At 40.5% G+C, this 24,910-nt stretch overlaps 2 protein-coding genes across 2 annotated transcripts in view; both read left to right on the top strand.

The window, feature by feature from the left end:
• The window catches only part of S (EGF receptor activation regulator Star), a 30,350-nt gene extending 16,274 nt beyond the window's left edge, over nt 1-14,076 (top strand). The window contains 5 exon segments of the mRNA XM_020954830.2: nt 551-1,186; nt 1,188-1,560; nt 10,829-11,304; nt 11,376-11,540; nt 11,596-14,076. Coding sequence (XP_020810489.2) covers nt 599-1,186; nt 1,188-1,560; nt 10,829-11,304; nt 11,376-11,540; nt 11,596-11,823 — 1,830 coding nt within the window. The 5' untranslated portion in view covers nt 551-598 and the 3' untranslated portion in view covers nt 11,824-14,076.
• Nucleotides 14,077-21,992: 7,916 nt separating this feature from the next.
• IA-2 (tyrosine phosphatase IA-2) overlaps nt 21,993-24,910 on the top strand; it is a 40,576-nt gene continuing 37,658 nt past the window's right edge. Inside the window, 1 exon segment of the mRNA XM_020955098.2 lies at nt 21,993-22,792. Coding sequence (XP_020810757.2) covers nt 22,768-22,792 — 25 coding nt within the window. The 5' untranslated portion in view covers nt 21,993-22,767.

Genomic DNA, 24,910 nt, shown 5'->3' on the forward strand with positions numbered 1-24,910 from the left:
TACTCTCCTCGTTCTGTGTCTTTTTTAATTTGGTTCACAAAATACCTCGCGTTGTTGTTGAAATTCTTTGGCAATCGCTCCCTCGTTCCCTCGTTCCCTCGCCCGGCTTTTGTCTGGCAGTCGCTCGATTTTTGACAGGTGGTGGAGTTTTGTATTCAATTTCTTCTCCGGGTCTCGGGCCTCCGTCTTGGAGCGACTTTTGCTCTTGGGTTCGTTTTCGTTTTCGGCTGTGGCTTCGAGTATGAGTGTGAGTGTGAGTATGGGTATGAGTCTGAGTCTGAGTCTGAGTCTGGGTCTGAGTTTTTGGGCTCTCAGCTTATTCTTATTTTTTTCGGAATGTATTTTTGCCTATTCATAAAAATGAAAATGAGTTGGGACAGGAGCAGGAGCAGCAGGAGCAGACAAAAGGCGGCCAGACATATGGAGAGCTGGCTGCAAGGATGCTGGAAGGATGGGATGCGATGATGATGCTTCAGTTCAATGCACTTTATGAAATTAGTTTTTGTGTGTGTACTAATTGGATTCTTCTTCTCCTTTTGCTTTATTCCAGGATGCGGGCTTAGAGGAGGAATCGAGACCGGAACGTACAGAGGCAGCCATGTCCCAGCAAGTGTTCTCGGCGCATCCAGCGCTGGCTGTGGAGCAGCTGCAGCAGGCGGCGGAGCACGACCAGGAGCACAACACTAGCAGTAATCATCACCAGCAGCGATTCGCCACGCAAAGCAGACGGCACACGAAGGCCACACCCAACAAGTTTACACTGAGTAGGAGTTGTGCCGGCGGAGGAGGAGCCCTGAGCCGAGTCCACCAGCAAATCACACCTAGTTCATCCAATCCCGCCATCAGTCCGGAGTCCAGGAAACCCCTGCCCGCGCGAACCAACTATGCAGCGGTGGACGATGACGATGACATCGAGTGCGAGGATGTGGACGAGGTGAACTTTGGCCACTCGGAGAGGGAGACGACAACAACGGAAAAGGATGCAGTGATCCGGCAACAACCAACCAAAGACTGTGGCACCGACGAGACAGATCACGTGCAACAGCGCCACAAAAGCACGACGACGAGCAGGCACCACCAAGACGGAGGCGGTGGCGACCAGAGCGATCTGAGCAGCGTGATCAGCTCGCCCTCGGTCAGTACTGTATCCTCGCCCCTGTCGACGCCAACTAGGTTGCCACAGCCGCTCGCAGCAGCAGCAGCAGCAGCTCCATTGTTGCCAGAAATCGAGCGGCGGCATCGGTGGCATCAGCGGCGGCGGAGAGTCTCGGGCGAGAACATCTCCGCAACAATCCCAGCATCCGCACAGGCATCACCACCAGCAGCATCATCATCATCACCACCATCATCATCTCACGGCAGCGGGCTGTGCGGGGGGAGGTGGCTCCGGCTCCGGCACCGGCTCTGGTGGATCTGGATCTGGATCGGCATCCTGCAAGGCCAAGAAGCTCGATCCGCGACTGAATCCCTCGCCCTATCGCCAGCTATTGCCCATTGCCCTGTGCCTGCTCTCGTTTGCGACCGTCTTTGCCACGTTAATTGTTTACATGGACACGACAGGTGAGTCTTTCTTCTTTCACATAGGAAAGGACACCCCCTATCCCAATGCTTAAATTTGATATCTTTGGCATATGTCTCATCTGTTTTTATTTATTTTATTTTTTTTTTGTGCTGGCTTCTCAAATACAATTTTTTTCGAGCGGAGGCTTGTTCGTCTTCCACCGGATGTAGGCTGTGTTTGCCTTCCTTTTTGTCCTTAGGGCTTAGGTCCCTTCCCGGTACTGGGCACACTTTTGAGATTAGTTTACGCGTCATCTAAACTGGCCAGTCCGATTTCTGTCCGTCTCCAGCGCATCTTTTGTCATAGATCGCTGTTCCTTCTTTTTTTTTTGCTCTTAAATATGAGTGTGCTTTGTGGAGGTATTATTTATTTTTTACTTTGCCAATATATTTTTGGCGTGGGCGTGTGTGCAGCGTTGTTGTCTGGCGCAGTGGCGCTTCCTGTCAGCGGCAGCAACAGCACTTGGCAACAGGCAACATATAGCAGCTGTCGCCGTTTGTTTTTGTGTTTGTGTTGCCACTGCCACTGCCGTTGTCATTGCCCCAAAACGTTGCCACCGGACACGTGCTGCCCCATTCCCGAACCACAAATTCAAAGACAGCCGCCTCAAACGTCACGGGAATATCTAATTGCCATTCGTAAGAGCCATTACAGCTAGTTAGGCAGGTTGAAACAGCGAAAAATAGTAGGTGTTTGAAGTAGAAATTATTGAGAAAGCTCTAGGAGAAGTTTCAGGCAGTTTCTTTCATGGAAATTATATGAAACTGAGACCAAAAAACTTATAAAACGTTAAGCCGATTGCCTTGTCTAAAAAGATATATCATAAATAAATATTTACTAAAGAATACAAGTATAAATTGTTGTTGTTGCACAACCTTTCCTTGAATTATCTAGATCCTTAGTTGACTCACTCGGATTTGATCAGATCAACTATATAGCTCAAGTTAGCTTTGCCATCTATCCCCATTATATTTGCTGTCGGATGAGGCAATTTCTTTTAATTCGCTAAAATATTTTGTTTATTGCACAGAGCGACAATGTCGCCGAGACCAAGTTATTACATCCCACAGCCCACGAATGGAGGATGCGAGAGATCTTATGGCTTTTCTAGTACAGAAAGTACAGATAAATTTGCTTAATTTGTATTGCCTTCGCTCAATGAAAGCGGAAAGTATCTTACAAGCGAAATTGTTTTGCATATGATGTGAGCTCGTTGACGGATCGCAGCGGTGGCGCCGTCTCCGTCGGTGTATTATTGAGTGACTCAGATATACCGGAGACCGGAGACCGGAGAGTGACTAAGGGCCAACAGAAGGTACTAAGAGTAAACACACAGACCAGAACAGACCCGAAAAAAAATAAAGAAATCAATGTCAGTCCATTGTTGTTGCAGCTGTAAAAATTCCACATCAACTTCTTCTAGAGAAACATTTTAAAATTCCACTCGGGTGTTGGCAATTTTCGCTTGTCCTTTTTTTTTGTCCTAAGGTTCACTTCCTTTTGCCTGAAGACTTCTTCCGCAGCGCCAACAGTTTTCTTCCTATCCTTATTTCTTGTTTTTATGCAAATTGTTTTGGGGAATGGAAATTTAACAGCGTCATTCGACAGCTGATTGGGTGCAAGTAATCACTATTTGATTTGCATTTCTTGTATTGTATTGTTTTGAAATTTGACAAAGATTTAACTGAAAATAATAATTCTTTCAACTCTAGTAACTAATTTGTAACCAACAAATTGTAATTAAATTCGCTGCTTGACTCCTACCTTATTGATTTCTTGTTTCTCCCTCTCTCGAGGTTTATTGCCATAAAAATGGTTTAAAATCGAAATGATGATTGCCGCTGATTTCAGGCCATAAATTTGTCATTTCATGTGCTCAGTTGAGTGCCCGAAGGGGTTATATATCAACCTCTTATTGACTGTAATATCCGATTCTTTTGTTTTTCGTCGCCACGTTGCCTAGACGGGGCTTTGGGTCTCTTTTTTTTTTGAGTCGATTCGAATGGGGCTCGAACTCTAAGAAGGTCTGAATCGAACATCTCTCAGTTGGAGCTGCCACTGGAGGTGGCAGTGGACAGTTGGGCGTGTCACTTGCCGGACAGCCCCATTTTTATGGCCCATTGATGGCTCTATTAGGTTTATACGAGCGAACGGATTCATAAACAAAAAATAATCGTAAATTAGGCATTCCTTTTTCTTATTCCACCAACAAAGGCAAGGCATATAAATTGAACACGTTCCGTTTTGGGGGCACAAAGGTTGGTTGGATGGTTGAGTTTGTGGTGTTTCTAAATTTCTTCAAATCATGCACTTGACACCGAACCAAAGGGAACCGAAATGCGCTTATTAAAATGACAAATTTTGTTCTGAATTTTCGGTGTGGAATGTGTGTCGGCTACCTCGAACCTATTTCCTCTCGACCTGGTAAACCTCTGGCCATGACTCTCAAGATTCCAAATACCAAATTCAAAGTCTCACAATCATTTTGTGCTGGCCTACGCGGTTCTTGTTACAAATTCTACCGCGGCCAATGTCGATGCTTCGTTTCGTTTTCCATTTCTTTAGTTTCTTTCATTTCTCATGACGATGACGATGATAATAATGATGATAGTGGCGGCGTTGATGGTGCCCCACAATCAAATCCCTGGCTTTGTTGTAACAGTCACGTTCCAGACTTGATTGTTGCAATGACCGAAGCACTTCTGAGCCACATTCTCCAGGGAGAGATGAGAGTTGGGAAATTGCATTTGAAGTTTGGCGGCATTTTGTAAACCAGAATTTTAGGTAATTGCAGATGCGGAGTTTTTTTTAGAATGTTATAATCCTTTCTCTGGGAAAATGCACCTCGCAAAGGATCAGGTAAAATCATAGAAAACTAGAAAAAACACGTAATAAGAGATAACTATAGGGATGATTATAATAACTAACAATATTGCTTTAATTATATACAATTTTATTTAAACGTTTTTCTATAATTATATAAAAATAATTTACATTTAACAAAGAATTAGAATTTTAGTAGTCTCTCCAATCAGTTTAATGATTGAGTTTTGGGTCTTTGTAGACAAGTTTCCTTAATGGGGTTAAATGTTTAATTACTGGTTACCTTGTTTAACAATAAATCAATACCAATTTCCTTTCTTTTTTTCTTTCTGGTTTTCTCAAAACCACCTTCAAACGCCATTTATACAGCGAGTTTATTGAACTTTGATTTTACTACCACAGATTAGCCATTTCAAAGTTTTACGATTTTTAGCTACTTGCCAAATTGGTTAAAAAACAAGTCATAAACTTTGAAAACGGGTTCTTACAAAAATAATATAAAATGGTTTAAGCAAATTCCATAAAGCTATCTTTATTGCTTGTTGTGACACGTGCCTAACCTCAATCACCAAATTCTGATTGATCCCCGCCTAATTTTCCTTGCGACATTTTGTGACATACTCCAAACATAGCCTACTTATCGACGCCCCGTGATTACTTAGTCATCGATTAGCTGGCTTTCATTGTTTTTCTGTTCACCTAACTGGTGACTTTTAAAGGGTAACTAGTAACGGGTAACTAATTTTGCCATCCTTGCACGCTATGCCACGCCTTTTTGGGTCGATGTTGCCGCATTTTGCCTTTTGTTGTTAATAAATCGGTGGAAGGGTGCAGGTGCAGTGTCATTAGCCTTACCTTTGACAGTATATCGAAAATCGTATTAACCCACATGTGGAATTGGTGCGCACTATAAAAAAATTAATTGAAATACAAATTTACATCCCTTGAGAGAGTAAAAATGAAGAAAGAAGTTTAAGTTTATGCGTCATCATCGAAGGTCTTAAATAAACAGCTGCCGATTAGATCCTAAAAATCAGTTAATCCGTGTCACAGAATTCCGACTTGGGAATTTCTAGTAAGCCTTAATTTATCGAATGGCTGAGGAATAAATGGTAAAGGTATAAAAAAAATAGGGTACTTCTTTCAATTACCTTCACTTACTTGGTAAATAAGTTTCCTAGTTTATTACAAATTGTAATATTGAAAGACTCTTAACTAAAACAATATACTATCTAGTTTTCATTACCCTTCTTTTCTCTCTCTGCTTAATCACCTTGATTGCATTTCGTATTGAACACGCCCTCTAAAAAGGTCAAAGCATTAATCATGTTAAGACGGCATTATCTTCACACTTGCGGTGATTACACGATGTCATCGTCACTGTCTGCTGTCTGCTCTCCATTGGTGACAATTTGCAAATTGCAACTTTAATTGAAACTTGCAACTTGAACTCCATTGCACACAGACACAGACATAGAACACACACACACATGAAACACTACCACTAATGACTTAATTCCCGTTAAGCACGCAGCTAGTTTTAGAGGGAGGTTTTTTTTTGTCTGGCAGATTATAAACGGTTTTAACTACTTTACACTTGGATAAAATAACTGCAAATATCACTATCAAACTATCAGAATTTCGAAACCTTCTTTAGATTAGCATTTCTTTTTTTTATAAAATAATAATATCTGAGTCTTTACAGTCTTTGTTTTAGAAAAGTCTTCTTGTTGCTTTTAATTAGCATATTTTCCTAAAATGTTCTTTTAACCACTCCTGCTAGTTTTCTCCATGTGCAGTGATAACCTCCCCTGACAGCCACCGGATGTCATTCAGAGCGATACTCCTCCTCCTCCTGCTCCTTCTCCTATAAATCCGCCCCCGCCGCTTGGTTTTGCCTTGTGATTCATAATTTTCGTGTGCAGCCAGTTTGTGCCAACATTGTTGCATGGCCTGGTGTGGCCCCCAATGGAATCGGTGGAATATTAGTGAAGAAAATCCACCCCCGCAGCGAAGTCTTCGTCGTCGTCTGGACTGCGTGTCATGGTCGGAGTGTGTGTGTGTGTGTGTGTGGTGGCACAAGTGGTGGCTTGATGGCTGCGCTCGTGGCTCCGCCGGAGATGATGATCAGCACGTCAAAAGCGCAGCGAGTGCTCAATTTGAAAAGCAAAGCTCAAATGGCATTATCACAGCATGCGCCATGACTGTATACTCATTTTTCTTGGGGTTTTCCCTTTGCCTTAGTGTGTGTGTGTGTGTGTGCCACTAACCACCCGCATGTGGGTCTCGGGTTTTGCTTTCTGCTCTTTTTTGCAACCCTCCTTGTGGTAAATTGCAATTGCGCCATTTCTTACCGCGTCGTGTGTGGTTCTCCTCCTGGTTTGGAAAAATTACCCAGCGATAAGGTTAATACTCAAGTCGTTGTGTGTGTGTCTGCTTTATCAGGATTTTGGCTGAGAGATATTTCAATCAGGGTTGATAAATGGTCGAGGAGCGTTTAACACATTAAAACGGGGTCATTTATTATGCTAAAGGTTTCTTCGGCAATGTGGCAGAAGGGGTCATATATTATGTTATGTTGAGTGCTCTGACGCCATTAATCTTGTTACATAATTGAGGCACTTTTGAGAGCTCGAGTGCCTAAATTTATGGTCAACACCTTTTTTATATTTCGTTTATTACTAATTCGTATGAGAGTTATGATTTATCTGTTTTTGGTTTCATGAAAGTAGTTGCCTAATAAATTATAAAGCACTTAGTCGATTAATATGTTATATCTGACGGTAAAGATTGGTATAATACAATATCATATGATTTTAGACTTTACTAAAAAAGTATTTCGAAAGAATGTTTTTTGAAGTTTACAGTTTAATTTTCAGAAACCTTACTTAAACATCTTTTGTGTGGGAAGCCAAAACATTCTACAAATGTACATCAGTTTTTCTTTAATTTTTCTGCTTTATTCTTCTGTATTCTATTTTTCCACTTGGCCCACTTCTCCTCCCCCCTTTTTTGAGTGCATTTCACACCTGATCACGTGATGCAAAAGTTTGCCCTGTATTGGCCTTTTTGCACTTCGCAGCAGTTAAATGGGCTTTGCAAGCAGGTAGAGCAGGTGATTAAGATTCGACCCACTTAGATTAGGCCCCCTTACTCACACTCACACTCACACCTGCACACCCGCACTCATTTGCGAAATAAATCAGAGCCTTTGTGGCTTATTCTGTTGGCACATGCAAGACCTGGTACCAATAATGTGCAGGGAACATTCATTGTTATCAGCATGGAAACAGGCCATTTTGAATAGCGACAAACAGGCAATTACAAGCGAATCCGATTCGAACTGAATGGGAAGAATCGCTGCACAAATCAATAACTGAACTAGGCGAGGAAACCCCTCGGTTGGACACGCAACTCCAGATCCTGATATTACACAACAAGGGTAACATTGCCCAACGAGGACAACAGCAACGTCGCATTGCCCTCAAAAAAAAAAAACTAAACAAAACAAAAGTAAATAAACAGCAACGATAAAGTTTTTTGGTATTTCTATGGAGGTACACTTAAACTTAACAGTGGGTGAAATTTAAAAAGTGAAATTTAATTATTATTTCCATTGAAATTACTTGAAAAGTTGTTTTACAAGTTTGAATATCCGAAGGGGTCAGTATTATCTTTATATCTACAAACTAATTCAGCAATTTACTATGATATTATGTTTCAGTAACTTATTTTATATTTATAACATACACATAATACTCTAATTTATTCTTACGTTTTAACAAATATTTTATTATGACAGTTTAGCTCAGAGATTCAAAGATACATAACGCATTTACAAACACTCTATTGTTTAGAAATTTCTTTCTGTCTTTTACAAACTTTTAGAAGTAATTGAAAATGCATAAAAGTTGTGGGTTTTCCATTGCTCTCCCCACTCTCTCCTTGGACTCTTTATATGTTGGCCCAGCCTTTGTTGAATTATTGAATAGGGCGTATGTATATATGCAATGTTCAGGGCGAGTTGGACTTGTGCTACCCCTGAGTAATCTGAATAAGAGGCCGCCTCGGGACTTTGGTGGACGAGTTGCCAAAACGACTTAAAGTTTGCCGCCGCTTAACCGCAATTAAACGTTCCTTTTTTTCTTGGGTAATGTCTGCCGCCATTGAATATAATTTTCGGGCTCCAGCCGGAGACCAGAGCCTTGAGCCTTGAGTCTTGAGCCTGCCCCTGTCATTTGTCTTGCCCACCCCGAAAGTGAACCAAAGGACGACGGAGGACGTACGACCCCTTGTGCAAATTAGAAATGTCAGCTTTTGACACCGAAATTGCTGCGCCCGAGGGCAGATTTAAAGCATTCTTTTCATTCGCATGTATTTTTATTTTCATTTTCATTTTGGGTGTTTATTTATCGGATTTACATGTGTTCGAATTTAACGGTTTAAGCGGTTTTATTGCCCAGCTGTCGGAGGCACACGATCATTATGATGCCATGGATCCCCTCCCAGAGCAGAGGGTTTCATTTTCCACTCGGATTGTATGCTGGTAGACAAATGATAAAGTAATTCATTTAACTTCTAATCGGAGGATGTAATGCGAGACTCCAGCGAACATTAATCCATTGCTATCAGATTTCCACAACTAATGGCTGCATAAATTTTCGAAAACCCAAGGCGGCACTTTCCCTACTCCAAGATCGGGGTTTCTGCTTTGGGCGTTAATTAGTGCAAGTTTTCACTTGGCCACCAGTCACCCCGTCTGGGAAATTAGAGAAAAATGTCTCCGTTCAGCGAAATTATAGTTGTTGTCTATAATGGCCGACAACTGTTTTTGCCATGGCTTTCTGCCTTCCATCAGTTTGGTTGCTGTATATGCATTATAATCATAAACTTTATGGCCATTTTGTGACCGAAACATAAAAGTTTTAGCTGGGTTTTTTTTTGCCTCAAAATTTGCATGGCACATTTGCGTTGAATGGACACAGAAAAATAATAATAATAAAATATAAAATACTTGTATATATGTATATTCCTACGACTTGCTTTTGGGCGAGGCGGCCATAACGATGTGAATTTGTTTAACGAACCAAAGAGGTAGGAATAATGACGTATAAGTAGCTGAAATATAAGATCGATTTGGCTGAATGGATGCCACGCTTTTAGCCCACAACATCTTTTCTTATTTACTTACTCGTCTTGAGTTCATAATTTAAATTTGTGCGGATTTAAGGAATTATTCTTATGGTTTTATTTACTTTGTGGAATTAAATTAAAGCCCTTGTTGCACAAACTTTAACCTTTAACCTCTTAGAACATCCGAAAACACATGTATGGGTTTTTTATTATCAAACCTTGGCATTTGTGGAAACCCTTACTTTAGTCTTGAGCTGACAACAAGTACATTTAAGATATATATTTTAATTTCTTTGGGCTTTTACGATTTGTTTCGCCAGAGGCCAGGTAAAACGAAACAAAAAGTGGAAATTGGCACAAGGAAAGTGTGAAAAGCAAATAAAACACAAATGTGGCGACTAAAAAACAAAACTACGGCCAATCGTTGGCTTTTTGTTGCTAAGGTTTATGGACAGGTTGGGCCGGGTCGGCTTTTGCCATGAGTCAAGTGGTGATGGAGACGGTGACTTCAGAGGGAGGAGGAGGAGGAGGATTCTCGTATGATGGGGTCATGTGCTAAATATCAAAGGCCGTGCGCTCATTATATTTTATGGGCCGGCACAGAGCGGCCAAGAGCCGAAGACCAATCCGATTTCGAGTCGAGCCGCCGCTTTCATGGCGAGGTCATCGTCGGCTTTTTCCACCGCTCGACCTTCTGCGGGGTCTCCTGTTTTTCCTTTTTTTTTCACTTTTCCCATTTCCACTTTCACCTGCAACAATTTATGCCAAACTGTCATGGCATTTTGCCTAAAATTTGGCTAAATACTTTATGGCCTTGACTTTAGTGTTGTAACTATTCCCAATGAAGGATAAATTAAAGTCAAATTGATATTATATCAATTAGTTATTTGATTTAAATATTACAACAATTTAAAACAGAGTTTTTGCCAACTCTAGACAAGTAAACCAGGCTTTTTACAAGGTTACTAAAAGGAACGCTCTTCATCAAACTTCAATATAAATATTTCTTAAATTGGTATTTTAAATTATTGCTATCTAATTAAGATAAATAAGAATATTCAGCACCAAGGAAAATGTTAAAGAATTGCAAACACAAAACCCTAGATACAATGCCCAGCAGTTTCCTCCATTTAAAGCGCACCCAATTGCCAATGCAAATGTGGTCAATGCGCTCCAATTGGCAGCAGAGCGTGGCAGAGTTGGAGCCACACACGCCATGCTTCCAGTGGTGCAACAACTTTTAATTAAATCCAATTACCGCCACTACACCGACTCTCAACTAATTCATCTTTCGATTTTTCGCCATTCCAGAGATCCGCCATCAACAGTTTCGCCTGAATATGTCGCGCGACTACGAGCTGTATGGGGTTGCGCAAGACGACCCAAGACTCATTGAATTCCTGCGCCAGATCCACATGGGCAAGTACCTGGGCAAGGCGTCGCCCAAGGTCGCTGCGGCGGCGGCAGCAGTGGGTGTGGGTGGGTCGCCGCTATCCAACTCCCCGAAAGTGGCTGCCGGCAACAGCAGCGGCAGTGGAGCCGATCAGCTGGCCCACTATGTGGCCGATCTGGTTGGCGGGAAGATGAACGGCGCTGTGATCCAGTCGCTGAGCGGTCCGCTAGCCCACCTGATCACGGCGCCCTGGCTGAGCGAGCATCTCGATTGGATGGGCGTGCTGGTGGAGCCGGAGCCTCGTTGGTACTTTACGTTGCGCAAGCAGAACGCCCAGCGAGCGCGCATGCAGGTGGTGCACGCCTGCGTCTCACCCAACACCTATCCCAAAGAGGTAAGTCCATCAGATATTTCCCAGTTACTCTTCAAGATCAGTAACTCATTTTCCCCTTATTTCATTCACAGATTACCATACACAACGAGGATGTGCGCATCAATAGTCTGCACGACGAGGAGACCTCGTGGTTCAATTCGCGTGTGAAATGCTTTCCGCTCTACACTATCATGCTGGCATGTGAGCGCACCGAATACGATCTGCTCAGTCTGGGCGTGCAGGGGCATGAGCTGGAGGTGAGTGGCCACCTGAACTCTAGTTAACACTTTTGCTAATGTTTTTCATTTGCAGATCTTGCAGACGTTGCCCTTCGACAAAGTCAAAATCGATGTGATATCGATACATTTGCTCGAGGATCACGAGGACGTGCACGACTACGTGCTGGACATCACCCGTTTCCTGGCGGGCAAGTCCTACAAGTTGCAGCGCAAGATCGGTCGGAACTATTTCTATCAGCGGCTCAATGCCAGTGCCAGTCGCACGCGCAAGAAAGACATCCTCCTGCTGAAGACGCCGTAGGCTCCACATCCACAACGAACGATCGAAGGATCCACAGCACGACAACGTTAACTGTTAGCCACAAAAAAAAGTAATATTCGATAGAAAGTTACTGAAGAGATCCATAATAAATTTGGCAACGAGAGAGATAGAGAGAGAGAGACACTGGCAGATGCTCTCACAAACTGAACTCTATGTTATAATGATAATTATTACCATACATACGCTACACACTAACGATATCGTTTATATATATATATATATATATATATATAAATATACTGTGTACCGATTACGATATATATATTGTACGAGTAGATTCATAGTTTTTGTAAAACTCAAATCTCTTCTTTTCCCCACTATACCTTCTTCATGTTATTATTTCCATTTATTTTTTGTCCAAAATTGTTTTTTGTGCGTTTAGAAGCATAAATATTGTGTTGAATACAAACACAGATTACTATTAATAAATATATGCATATATATATCGTATTATGATTTGCTATAAGCTATGCTAATTGAATGTTAGTCCATAAGAGAGCGCCCCCCTTTCGATGTATAAATTAAATTGCAACCGGCGCGGCGAACGAGAAATAATTGTAACTTCTCTGCTATTAGGCTTAGGTCAGCTATCCATCTCCTACAACTATCCTATCCAACTATCTATATATCTATGCAAGTTTATGTTACATCGAATGCTTTATCTAGTATCCATTAAGTAAGCAAAGGCCTAACGTAAATTATTGTTTAAACTGGCGCCGAACGCAACACTCTAAATACGAAGCATATTTAAATTATATTAAATTATTGAACCAAACCAAGCACATCCATACACACACACACATACAATCATTGTACACACACTAGCGCAAGCGAATAAATATATAGAAAACTCATTTGCAAAATCTGCTTTCAAACTCATCTCATATTCATAGTTACGACATAAGCGAATAAATTAAACAATGAACAACCAGAAGCAACAGTTAAATCGAAGGAATCAAAACTAGTGAGAAGTCAGAAGGAGAAGCAACTAAAAGATAAAGCAAGAGATTGAAGAAATTCCCAAAAATACACCCCCACACACATACACTCATGCACATTTTATATGTACTAGTGAATAAACAAATTAATAAATAAATGTAGCGCAACGAATAACTAAATGTAAAACCAATCGTATTTCAATTACATTTTAGTAATTATTATGATGTATTATTATTTTTATGTGCACACACAAAAACACACACACATCGGTGACAGTTGTTGTTGCGAACTCGTCACACCTCGCGCCTCCTCCATAAACACACATAGATCCTTTTGCAGAAAGCCACAGATATATATTGATATTGACTTGAGAGCCGCGTAGAGAATCAGTGCCTTCGACTTAGACTTGAATTGTAAACCAAAAGCTAAGCATTACGAATCATACGAAATTATTGTAAATAGAGAACCTTGAGCAGCAACCGTCACTAAACCGAACATACATTTATTGTTACCACTTTGCCGTCTGTTAAACTTGCCTTACCGATGATGATGATGTTGACAATTGACAGGAGGTCCTTACTCATACTCAAATCCGTCACAAACTACACAGAACTACAGAAACTCTAACCAACACATCACCCTAGTGGATAAGCTACAGTGCTAATGTCTGTTTTTTTAAGCATAATTCTAATTACCTAGCTTGTATCTTGTGTAAATTAGCGTTTAACCAAATTTTAAGTAGGCTATTTTGATAAACTCCCTGATTTGGCCACACACTCATACACATCCCACATTGCATCACGCCCCCACATACACACACTAAGCACACAAGCAAAAGGCTAACTCATGCTAAGCTCGAAATCGGACTAGAAATTGTATTTACATCGAGCGTAAAATAAGAGAACGAAAATTTATAGTTAATAAACAAAAAAATAAAGAATCAAAAACAGATATTGAAAACTCCTTGACTTTTGTTTGTTCATTTTCATACCTTAACAAAGAACTATATCTATGGCGAAAATCCAAAATTGTGTTTATCTTATGAAATTGACTTGAAAACTGTTGCAACACACAGTGACACGAGTACATATTCCAAACTCTAACTGAGAACAACTTATGTATGGAAATTTTGAATGCAACTTTGCCTCAACTTATTATAGTTAGATACTCGCTAACAAATTGAAAAGATAAAGGCCTGCAACTATATTAACGAATAATAACTATGAATACCAACAAAATTTACACACTCAAGAAATGAATTAAATAAAGATTTACATGAAATGTACAAGTTAATAATGTGTTTTTGTTAAGTAAGGGGCTTCTGTGGAGAAATGTCCATTTATCACGCCTAATACCCATATCGTAAATATAGTTTAGTTTGAAACATGTATCGAAACAAGAAATATCGACGAAACAGCATTTGATATTGGTAAATAATAAATATATTGAACCGATATATTACAAATAAATAGCTACATTTATACATTATATATATTCCTGATCAGCATCAACAGCCGAGTTGATCCAGCCATCTTAAGCAGTAATCAAAAATTTAACAATATTTACAAAAATTTATAAAGGGGTTAAAATGGTCGTTATAATGGTCAAAAATTGTAAAGTTTTAAAATCATAAATGGAGTATTAAGATTTATTAATCTAATCAAGCATATCATTAAAATTAAATTAATTCAAATTTATGCTCTTTTGGCATAGTTATGATTCATATAATAATACCGATATATATCGATTCAAAATATGCGAATATTTTAAGCTTACTAAAGATAGATTTATGGTTAGATCCTATAATTCATTTTCAAACTACTAGAGTATATAAACTTGTGTTGTCCGAAAATAGTTTCCTTTATTTTTGACTACTTTTAAATTATTACCATTACCACTCATTATATATTTATGACAAATGTTTTTTGCTATACTTTTATAGTATAGGCTTAAAATAATTTTTTATTTTATTTCTTTCTTAGATGCCTTGTTATTAGCTTTATAAATAAATGTTTCAATGTAAAGGCATATTATATTTTTTCTGGAATATGCATTTTTTTTTAAATCTAACATTTAAGTTTATAATTTGCCTGCTTGATTGTTACTTCTCTTATAATTTTTTAGGCTTTATTAAATGCAATTCTAAATGGAATTTACATAACTTCATGGAATCCTTTCATAAGACTCAAAAGCCGCAAAGTATGCTGCGCGTTATTGCTGCACTTTTTCATTGCCTACATTCCTGCTTGCCATACAAAATGGCTTCCCGTCCTCTGAATAATAATGGCGTATTTTTCAGAGCGCCGGATGCCATTGGCAACCTGTTGCAAGCACTAGACACTAGCCCCAGCCCCTCACCCTCCTCCTTCTACTACTCCTTTTTGCGCAAAGTCAAAGTGCAAAGCTCAACGTTTAGTGAGTGTGTGCTTAGCCTTCCGCCTGTGACACTGCGTAATCCCAGCTCTCGGGCGGAAACAGAACTCATTAAAGCGGCATTAGCATGCAGCTCGCCTGGGAGGACGGGTGATCAAATTAATTCGCTTAGCCAACTGCGACGCCTAGGCATGTGCACGGTCATTGCCTAGGTCTCGCGGATAGAGAGAGAGAGAGAGAGAGAGCGTGGGCTCTGGGAGGTCCTTTTCCAGTGCATCGGCATTCGCCGCTACTTGGAAGCGGACACTCGGGGCGGAGCAGTGCCGCCAACGTCGGCAACAGGCTGTTGCGGAGCAGCTTTTCCGCTTTTCCGGCGCAGGCGCCGCTCTGACACACTAACACAGAGGCAACGGACAGGCGCAGTTTGGCCACGCAACTCAAAACACTGAAGCTGCGGCGGGTGGAGGAGAGATTCCTCGGCTCTGGCCACGAAAGTGAAAGCTGCGACTTTCAAACTGTTGCGCCCAGGCTCGGAATTTGGAGCAAAATCAATAGCCATAAAGTTTGGCCAGCGCAAACAGCTGTCAACCTACGTCAAAACGGGCCAAAGGAGTGGGGAATGGCGACTCCTCGACTCCTCATTGTTGTTTCTCGCGGGCAGCTTTCGGTAGGGATTAGCTTTGACTCTGGGCTATATATTTTTCTTGTTTGCTTAGTTTCCTGTCGATATACCCTGTAAACTGGAGTTGGTAGAAGAACTCTTATCTCGGATTGTCAACAACGAGTCTGATATCTCTGACGGTTTCAGAAGTAAAGCACCAATCATGAAGCCCGAAGCACAGCAGAGCTCAAGAGAATAGTATAGAAATAGTATTGAACATATTTTATATATTATTCGAATAATTTCTTATTTTATCATTTCTTGGCACCAGTATTTTCGATCGCTATCAATAGATTCTAAAAAGTCTGAAATTAAATATGTTAGATCAACAATTTATTGTAAAATGGCATAATATGTAAAATAATGAATATAGGAAAATACCCAATTTTAATTTAATTTTGAATTTTCAAATAATTTCTATCCTATTCTTTAACATACAATTTTACAATAACTTTTGGAAAAGCAACATTTTGAAAAGCAAGTTATTAATATTTAAAGAAAGAAATAATTTTAATAATCAAATTAAAATGTATCAAATAAAGATTCGGGATTAGACCCATCTCTCCCTTTTTGATGGCTTTAATTTCGTCCGCATCTGTAGTCGGGCGAAAGCATGGTCGGGAAAGCTTTGTGGAGCTTTATGTTAATAGTGCGTGTGCCTAACCTACACCCTCACACACAAAAACACTCACTCACACACAAGCACTTGTCCGTGGGCCGTAAGCGAAATGCGTAGGAATTTCGGGTGCCTCTTTTGTTGTGTGCGACTCGGCGGCTGGTATATGTGAGTGTGCGTCTGTGTCTGTGTAAGAGCCGACCGCGAGGCAAAGCTGCCGATGAACGGCGAGGAACGCCTCAGTAGGACAGGCAGTCCTTCGGCTGACGGTCAACGCGAAAAGCCACAAAAGAGCAGTAGCAGCAGCAGGGATTTGGGTATCCATTTTGGCACCAAGGAAACAAAAAAAAAAAAAAAACATACAGAATCATACAATCAAAAACCAAAAAGTAAGGCCATTAGCAATTGTTATTAAATTAAATAACATATTTGTCGCAACAAATATGGCGTCGGAAAGCTCGTGTGTGTTTTATTTACGTGACTGAAGCTGAAAGCGAAATGAAAATTTGACACTGAACTTCATCAAGTGTGTGTGTGCGAGTGTGCGGGTGTGCGAGAGTGCGGGTGTGCGGGTGTGCGAGTGTGTCTGCGTATTGTGCGAGGAACAAAAGCAGTTAGCTCAAGTGACAAGACAGCCTAGAAGTATGCTACGCAAAATGTCAGCCAGCCATATGCTGGCAATGTCGCTGCTCTGTTTTGCCCCGTTTCCCGCTAGCTTTCCTCCGACTTTTCCACCCATTTCCCAGCCTTTTATAGCTGCTCTCTTGGCTATTTCTGTTTTTCGTGTTTTGTGCACGCGCCCACAATTAACACAAGAGTGAAAACAAGGCCTACGAAACTAAAAACAAGGCATCTTCCGGGGACAAGAGAGGGTCCTGTCCGTGTCCCTGTCCTTAGCTATTGCGTAGTTAGCTTGTCCCCCACAGGCGTGGGATAAATGATGTTCAACATTTTCTTTCTGTAGAGAAACATTGAAACATGTGGGCCAGAACAGAACAGGCAATATCAACAGCGAGGCGGCAATTAGACGCCAGTTGGCCACAAATAATCGGACGTCATCGGTGCGCCTGCGAACACCTGCAAATACAACACCCACACACTGGGAGACCAGCACCTACACACTCGCACGTAGCCGGTGCTCTTGGAAGCTCTCTGTCACTCGCTCGCTCTCTCTGGCTCCCGCTCTTGGCCAACTCTCATTTTAACGTCTTCGAGGCAAAGCGGGTTCTGGCTTTCGGTTTCGGTTTCGCCTTTGGCTTCAGGCTGCTGTCGTCAGTCGCTGACGTTGTTTGCGTCAAAAAGAAGTGCTGCCAGCGACGCGATTGGGGCTATATACCCGGGCACATACTTTGTACATAGCAAATTAATCAAAATTTCTACGATTTAGGAGCAACCACAATCAACGGGAACAACAAAATCAGCAGCAGAAGCAGCAGCAGGAACGGCAATAGAAGCAACAATAAGTGAAGGCGACTGAAGCGGCAAACTGGAAACGAAAGCAGAGCATTATTACCCTTAAACATTCCACAACAATTTGCATGTCTTCGTTCGTTTGCGCTGAATATGAAATAAACAAATACATGAGCCACGCCATAAATGTCAAACTGAGGTAAGTCCCCATGCATCCTTCTATATTTAGTGTGCAGTGTGTGGGTGTGTGTGTGTGTGTGTTTTTGGCTTTGTTTAGTGTTTGTTAAAGCAGTCCGGAGCTGGCTAAGTGATTTGACCTTTTGGCAACAGGTGTGAGCGGCACCCAACCCTCATCACCTGCCCCCGCGCCGCCCTCGAAAGTAGGCAATGCAACGGCAAGCAAGCCATCAATTAATGGCGCGTGTTCCTCCTTAATTGCGAAACTCCCTTCAAGGGCTATGCTAAATATTTAATTAAATGCCATTCTCATCCTGGGACAACCGATGGGGAAAATCGTTTAGCGTGACGTGGGTGTTTTAGTAAACTTAATAGATTTAGTAATATATAAGAGTCACTCATAGTTGATGGCAGTTAAAGAGGCATTTAAATACTCATGGTTAATATATATCATTGGGGGGGCTACAGAAATGACTAGAAATCTTACAAAAATGTGTCTATAAGATCCAAATAAAGTTTTTATTACGATTCAACTTCTTATAGAACAGATTTGGGTAGATCTCATAGGATTTAGGATATTTTTAGCCTAACCGATACTGATATATAGAATATATACAGATAACGTATGTTTTGTGGTCGTGGTATAAAGTATTGAAGATGCATAATTAATAATACAAGTTAAAAGATTTTGCCCTAGCAGAGACTTTTCTTAAATAAACTTATAATTTATTTGTTTTAGTAAATTGATTTATTCTAGAAATTTCTTAAATAATCCCAAAGAAACAAACAAATTTAAATTAAAAGTTTTTTAAAAAAATTTTAAAGCTGAAAAACCTTGGTTAAAGTTAAAACTAACAGTTTTTACTGGTTATTACCAAATGGTTAATGGTAAAGTCCGAAACTCTTGTTGTACTCTCCTTTAATACTTTGTAATTGCTTTAAAAGCTACAATTTAATATTAAATTCTGCTTATAACTATTTAATTAATTAAAAACGCTGATTAGGATACTTTTTTAAAAGTTCGATTTTGAAGTGTTTTGTAATGGACCAATTAGTTTGTCCATAACATAGAGAAACCGATAGATATAGAGACCCATACAGGGATTACCACCCTCGATAGCGTATTAATGACGGGAAAATATAAGAGCCCATAAATGGGATTAACACCCTTGATGCAGAGGCAGCTTTATCGCAGGTTATGGCCATGCAATCCCTTTACGACTTTGCCTGTCGAGGGCAACTTGTTGTTCGCCTGTTCTCAGGCTGCAGGACATGTGACTCAACGCGATTGTGTTTCGAGCACGGATGTCAGCTGCGGTTGCCATGGTCGTCATCCTTCGAACGGAACTCGAAGGGCCCACGGACTCATTCATCAATGACGACCCGCTGGGCGTGGGCTTTGTGTCGGCTTCAGTGCGACTGATTGAATGCTGTTGACACTACTGTCCCGAAGCATATGCGACTGGAACAGGAACAGGATCAGGTCCGAAACAGGATGAGGCTGGGGCCACACAGCCACAAGTGCGTTAAATTTAGCCCCGGACCGGACTTTGGCTATAAATGTCGCACAATGGCTCGCAGTTTGATTAAGAGTTGCGTAAACAACCAGAAGCGGTGGGCTGTAGGCGTAGCTCAGGGGATCCGGGGGTGATACTAAAAATGAAACGAAAATATTTTCGCGTAAACATAAACAAGTCGGCATATAAACATGAAATTCATAATGTCGAGCGCTCATAAAGCGCAGAGATACAAATGCTGGCGGTGCCGCATCCTGAAAGCGAAACTTACGACGCCACTTTAGTTTTAATACTAAACCAACACAGTTCCCGAACAGAAGGACAGAAGGATCCAGGAGCCGTAACAGTTAAACATGCATGAATATAACATCATATTTTGATGGCCTGTAAAAACAAAGTCTAGGCAATTGCACAAATATTTTGGAGCGGGCCTGACCAGGCAAACAAGCAAACAAGTTTCCGTTCTGTTGGCATAACAAAGATTGATGGCGGCTGAAAGTGAATTAAATTTGCTTTAACTTGGCCCAGAATATTAAATTTGTTTCAGAGAGAGAGAGCAATAGAAAGAAAGTTCTTCGTCCTGGATTTAAAATTAAAATTGATTTGAGACCTTTTAAGTATAAATATCAATGTATTGTAAGATTGCGCAAAGGTCACGCATTAAATATTAAATAAAGTTTCAGGGAATAAACAGAACTGTATATTTATTTTATCTGAAAGATTAAATGTGACATGCATATTTTTAAAGGATAATGTGCTTTAAGAGAATATTAAAACCTCTAGAACCCCTTAATAACCTTCTTCAATCTGCTCTTTTAAGGATTTATTTAAGCATTCTACAAGTTAACGCCTAATTTTAAAGCTTCTCCCTACATGCTTAAATTTCTATCTTAAATATCCTTTTAAATTCCATTCAACCATTGAATACTGAATACTGGCTGTTTTGAATAGAATTATACCCTCATCAACTTTGTGCTCATTGCGAATAATAACTTGAAAGTATATGGAGCAACTTAATCAGCTTTTGGAATCTATTTATATCCCTTTTAATTGCAAATGAGCCTCCATCTGGGACCCCAGGCGAGGCTGATCAAAAGAAAACGCAGATTAGCTCTACCTTTTTTTTTACGTATACGTAATATAAATATATTACCGTAGCATCGTTTAATTAGCTGCTCCGACCTTGTCTTGTGTAATCACTCACCGTAACGGTAAGCCAGTGCAGTGCCAACCGGGTTCGTGTTAACCCCCGATAACCTGACCTCATCCATTCTCTGTTTGCGGGGTTATTAATGAAAGGAATAGAACGGGGAATGGGAATCCTGGCGAAGTGGGCGGATATGCCGATTGGCAACAGCTGTCGGGGCAATAGCTGAATGCAATTAATTTTAAACTGAACAAATATTAATCATAATTCCATACTGGAGCCACTGGAGCACAGCGCCCCAGTTAGACGATATCCTTGCAAAGGCAAAGGCAAACACACACATCCATGACATCAGAGGGCGGGGAGGACAATGGCGTCATATGGACAAATGTCTGTATTACAAACCCCAGACTACGTCGTCTACGACAATGGCAATCCATTTACTTAATGAGATCGCAAGCATTTTGGTGACATTGAAAACGAGTTTATTAGGGTTAACCCACGACCCGTCTCGAAGGGTGCAACGTCCCATATTTTCCATTGGGGCAGGAGTTCCATGTAACAAATGCTTAAGTGAGCCAAGTTCATTCATAAAAGGCGCTGCGTCAGGCAACAGCCGAAAATGGCTGGAAATGGGCGAGGGGCGGAGCGAAGGCAGTGGGAAAAATCAATGGTGGCAACCCTGGTCACACACCCACCGCGCTATAAATAGCACACTAAATGCGAGCACAGATATCAAGTTATAAAAATTTCGACACAATTTCGGTGGGGCAGTTGCGGTTGGTCGTGAGCTAAGCTCCAAAACTGACTTGGCACTTTGTTAAACAGACGGAAAGTAGCCCACACACATAAAATGGAAAGCGTCTTCAAACGAAAATGAAAGCAAATTTTTGGGCAACAACAGTCGGTCCTCCCTACAAGACAAAAGACGTTACATTTTTTTATGATCATTTCTGATTGAAGTTAAAATTGTATTTAAAAAATATTTTGAAAAATTATTTTGAAGTTTGGAAGAATTAATGAATATACATAAAACTTTAATAAATACAAGGAATCTATCAGAAATCATTTATAACTATTCAAAGGGAAAATATGTTAAAAGTTGGCATTCATTTGTTTCTAAAACCATACAAAAATTTATACAATATATATTTCACTCTAGATTGAAGAGTAGTTTTTAAAAATCTACTCATTTTAATTTTTGGGAAAAATGTTTAACCATTTTCAAAATTTTAACTAAGTTAAGTAAGATGCACCTTTTAGCTGAAAGTTCTCGGTTCAGATTCAAAACAGTTTCTAAATCTCCAGGACTGGGTGAAATTTGAGCTAAAGAACCTCCACTGTACAGAACAGAGGGGAGGGGTGAATCACATTGAGCTTTCGCGCTGATGCTATTTTTGGCTGTTGAGCGCAGCAGGAGGACGTGCAAGGGAGAAAGAAGCTTCTCTATTGCTCCTGCTCCTCCGTATCCATTGTTCCTCGTCCAACTCGGGCCCTTCGTTCGTAGGTACCGCCTTCGCGGAAAGCTTCTTGCGTGCGCGGAAAAGCTTTTGCGTGGGCGACATCGCTGGCAGCGCTGCCAACGCAACAGGAGGAGGAGCAGCTGCAGAAGCAGGAGTCGAGCAGCAGCTGGCGAAGCAACAGCAAAAGCTTGGCGCGCCAAGCTTTCCGCCACTTCCCCAGGCCAGCGTCGGCGTTTCGGTTCCAGTGCCTGGAACGGCGGCAACTGGAAGCGCTCCTCGGTCGCCACTCGGCGGGTATCGGCGCTGCTCGGGCGCTGTTGCCGTGCGCTACCTGATGCTCGACGGGAGCTGCGAGTCCGCCCTGCCGTCAGTTCAACCTGGGGAGCGTAGCGCAGCGAACGCTGGGCAAGTGTTGAGCGGTTAAATAAGAAAAGTGCCCGCCTACAACAAGTAGGCGGAAGTCCCAGCCAGTGTTCTGCGCCAGCTACTTCGTCGTCCAAAGACCGAGTGCCGCCCCAAACCGTCCGAGGAGAGCTCCTCCTGCCATCGCCCATCGCCGTCCTGGCCTCCTGTTCTGCTCCCGATAAGCGTGTAAGCCTAACATATGGCATCCAGCGTCGATGCCAGCCGTCGGCACTTCTTGTGGTGAGTCGCGGGCTTGATTCCCAGCAATGGGTTAGTGAATCCTTTCTAGCTAAATGCAACATCTAACACCTAGCTTTGCTATTGTTTACTATAAAAGCGAACCTAAACATTTAGTTTCGGAATTAAGTTTGAGCTCATTCTTTACATTTTTCCTTAAAAGAAAATTATAATTGTATTGAAAAGTGCATTACGTATACTTAATATTTTGCGTATACGTAATATTTAGCGTATACTTAATATTTGCCATGACATTACTTTAAAGCAAAAGATTTATTATCCTGTCAATAGTCTGTAAAAAAGACGCAAACATAGGTAATAAAAAATTATTTACACGAATATTTAAATAAATTTATATTTAAATATTTAAAAAAAGATTTTAGTAATGAGATGAATTTCTAAGGTAACAAAACTTTTTAGTCAACTTTAGCATTTTGCAATATAAAGAAAATACCTTCATATAGTTTTCGTAATTTAATATTGTATAAATCTATTTATTTTGATTGGGTATTAAAAAATAATATTTATTCCCTTGATATTTGTAAAGCCAATATAGAATTAAAATCTCTTATTATTTTTATGAAATATTTTTAAATCCTTAAAAAAAGAACAAAATAAATACAAGTGGAATGTTTTATTAGAAGATAAATTTAGCCATATATATGTATATATACTTATGTACAATATATATATTTCATATATGGTAATGTTATGAATCAACCCAAATGCTCATAATTAAATTTACATCATATGGGCATACTTTGCAAGAATATCACCAAAAAATACGATGACAGGGGACATAATGCAATTTAGAGTCAAATTGATATTGATAAGCTATAATATTAACGTGGTCAACTAAATGGAAATTAGTATCTGTCATCTGAAAAACAGGCTGCAGGTGACCATAAGTGCTAAACCTGAGATGCCCAAAAAAGTAGGCTACGAAATGCAATCACTATATATTGAAGGACAACCTGGAATTGTACTCTTTCCCGTGTGACTTAACTAAAAAATAACACACAGCTATAAGATTTCAATTATAAAATGTAAATAAATCCCATTTATTTTCATGACAATTCCTGTCGAATCATTGGCATTTGGCAAATTATTATGAGATTGTTCAATGAAATGAAAGGCCATTTTCCATATCAGGTGTCATAGAGGCAACACAAAAAGTCACTTAATTAGGGAAATATATACATATAACTTATCAAAGTGGAAAAGCCTATTATCAGTTTCCCGTTAAATATATAGTTTCTTGTGAAAGGGTTGATATCCGCACACGACCGGGGAAAATGTGTATTTGATAGCAACGGAAACTGCAGCGATATGGATTTCACAGGGCTTGGAGTGCGAACTGCGCAATTTGTTTTTCCTCAAATTGACTGCCTTACTGCCTCACCCCCAATCGTGCACTTTAACAATATTATCAGTTCCCTGGAAATTCAGTGCAACGTGTGCTGGCTGGTTCATTATCCATGGCCTTCGCTGCTTTCACCAGCTGCATTTATTAAGCGCCATCTGAATAAAATAGTGCACATAAATTCCATCCAACGGAAGTGCTCATGAGCTACGAGAATTTCTCCCGCATGCAGTATCGCTCCCAGAAAGCAGAAAGCAAAAAGCAGAAAGCAAAGTTTCCTTTCCCCTGAAATATAATCAGCTTTGGCAGTCTCCTTACCAAATAGGGTTCCAAGAGGGTTCCTGCACTCTGCCATGGCCAAATACCATGAAAATTCCCCTGGTAGCTTATAATTGCTGTGATGCAGTAATGGGGGAGCAAAAAGGTTCGCAGGGCGACTGTGGAATGCTAAAAGTTTTCGGGTTGAAATGAAAAACAATTTGCCAAAGGAAAAGCAATTTGCTTTACATGGGCAAAGAGGACGATAAAGCTTGTAAAACAACCTATCTGATGTACCTGACTCGCAAAAGAATACTTGCAATTGTTTAGATACAGGCAGCAATTAAATACCTAAAATATACATATTTGTCATAAAACAATCGTAAGGTGAAACTGATATAAAGCACTCACAGAATTGTAAGGGTGGTAAAGTAATAAAACAAGAAATGTTTCCAAGTTTTATACAGGTTTACATATACATATATCCGAGGGGATTTCAT

The sequence above is a fragment of the Drosophila serrata genome, unplaced genomic scaffold (assembly GCF_035046125.1).
Source record: "Drosophila serrata isolate PLE 108 unplaced genomic scaffold, ASM3504612v1 contig_245, whole genome shotgun sequence".
NCBI lineage: Eukaryota > Metazoa > Arthropoda > Insecta > Diptera > Drosophilidae > Drosophila > Drosophila serrata.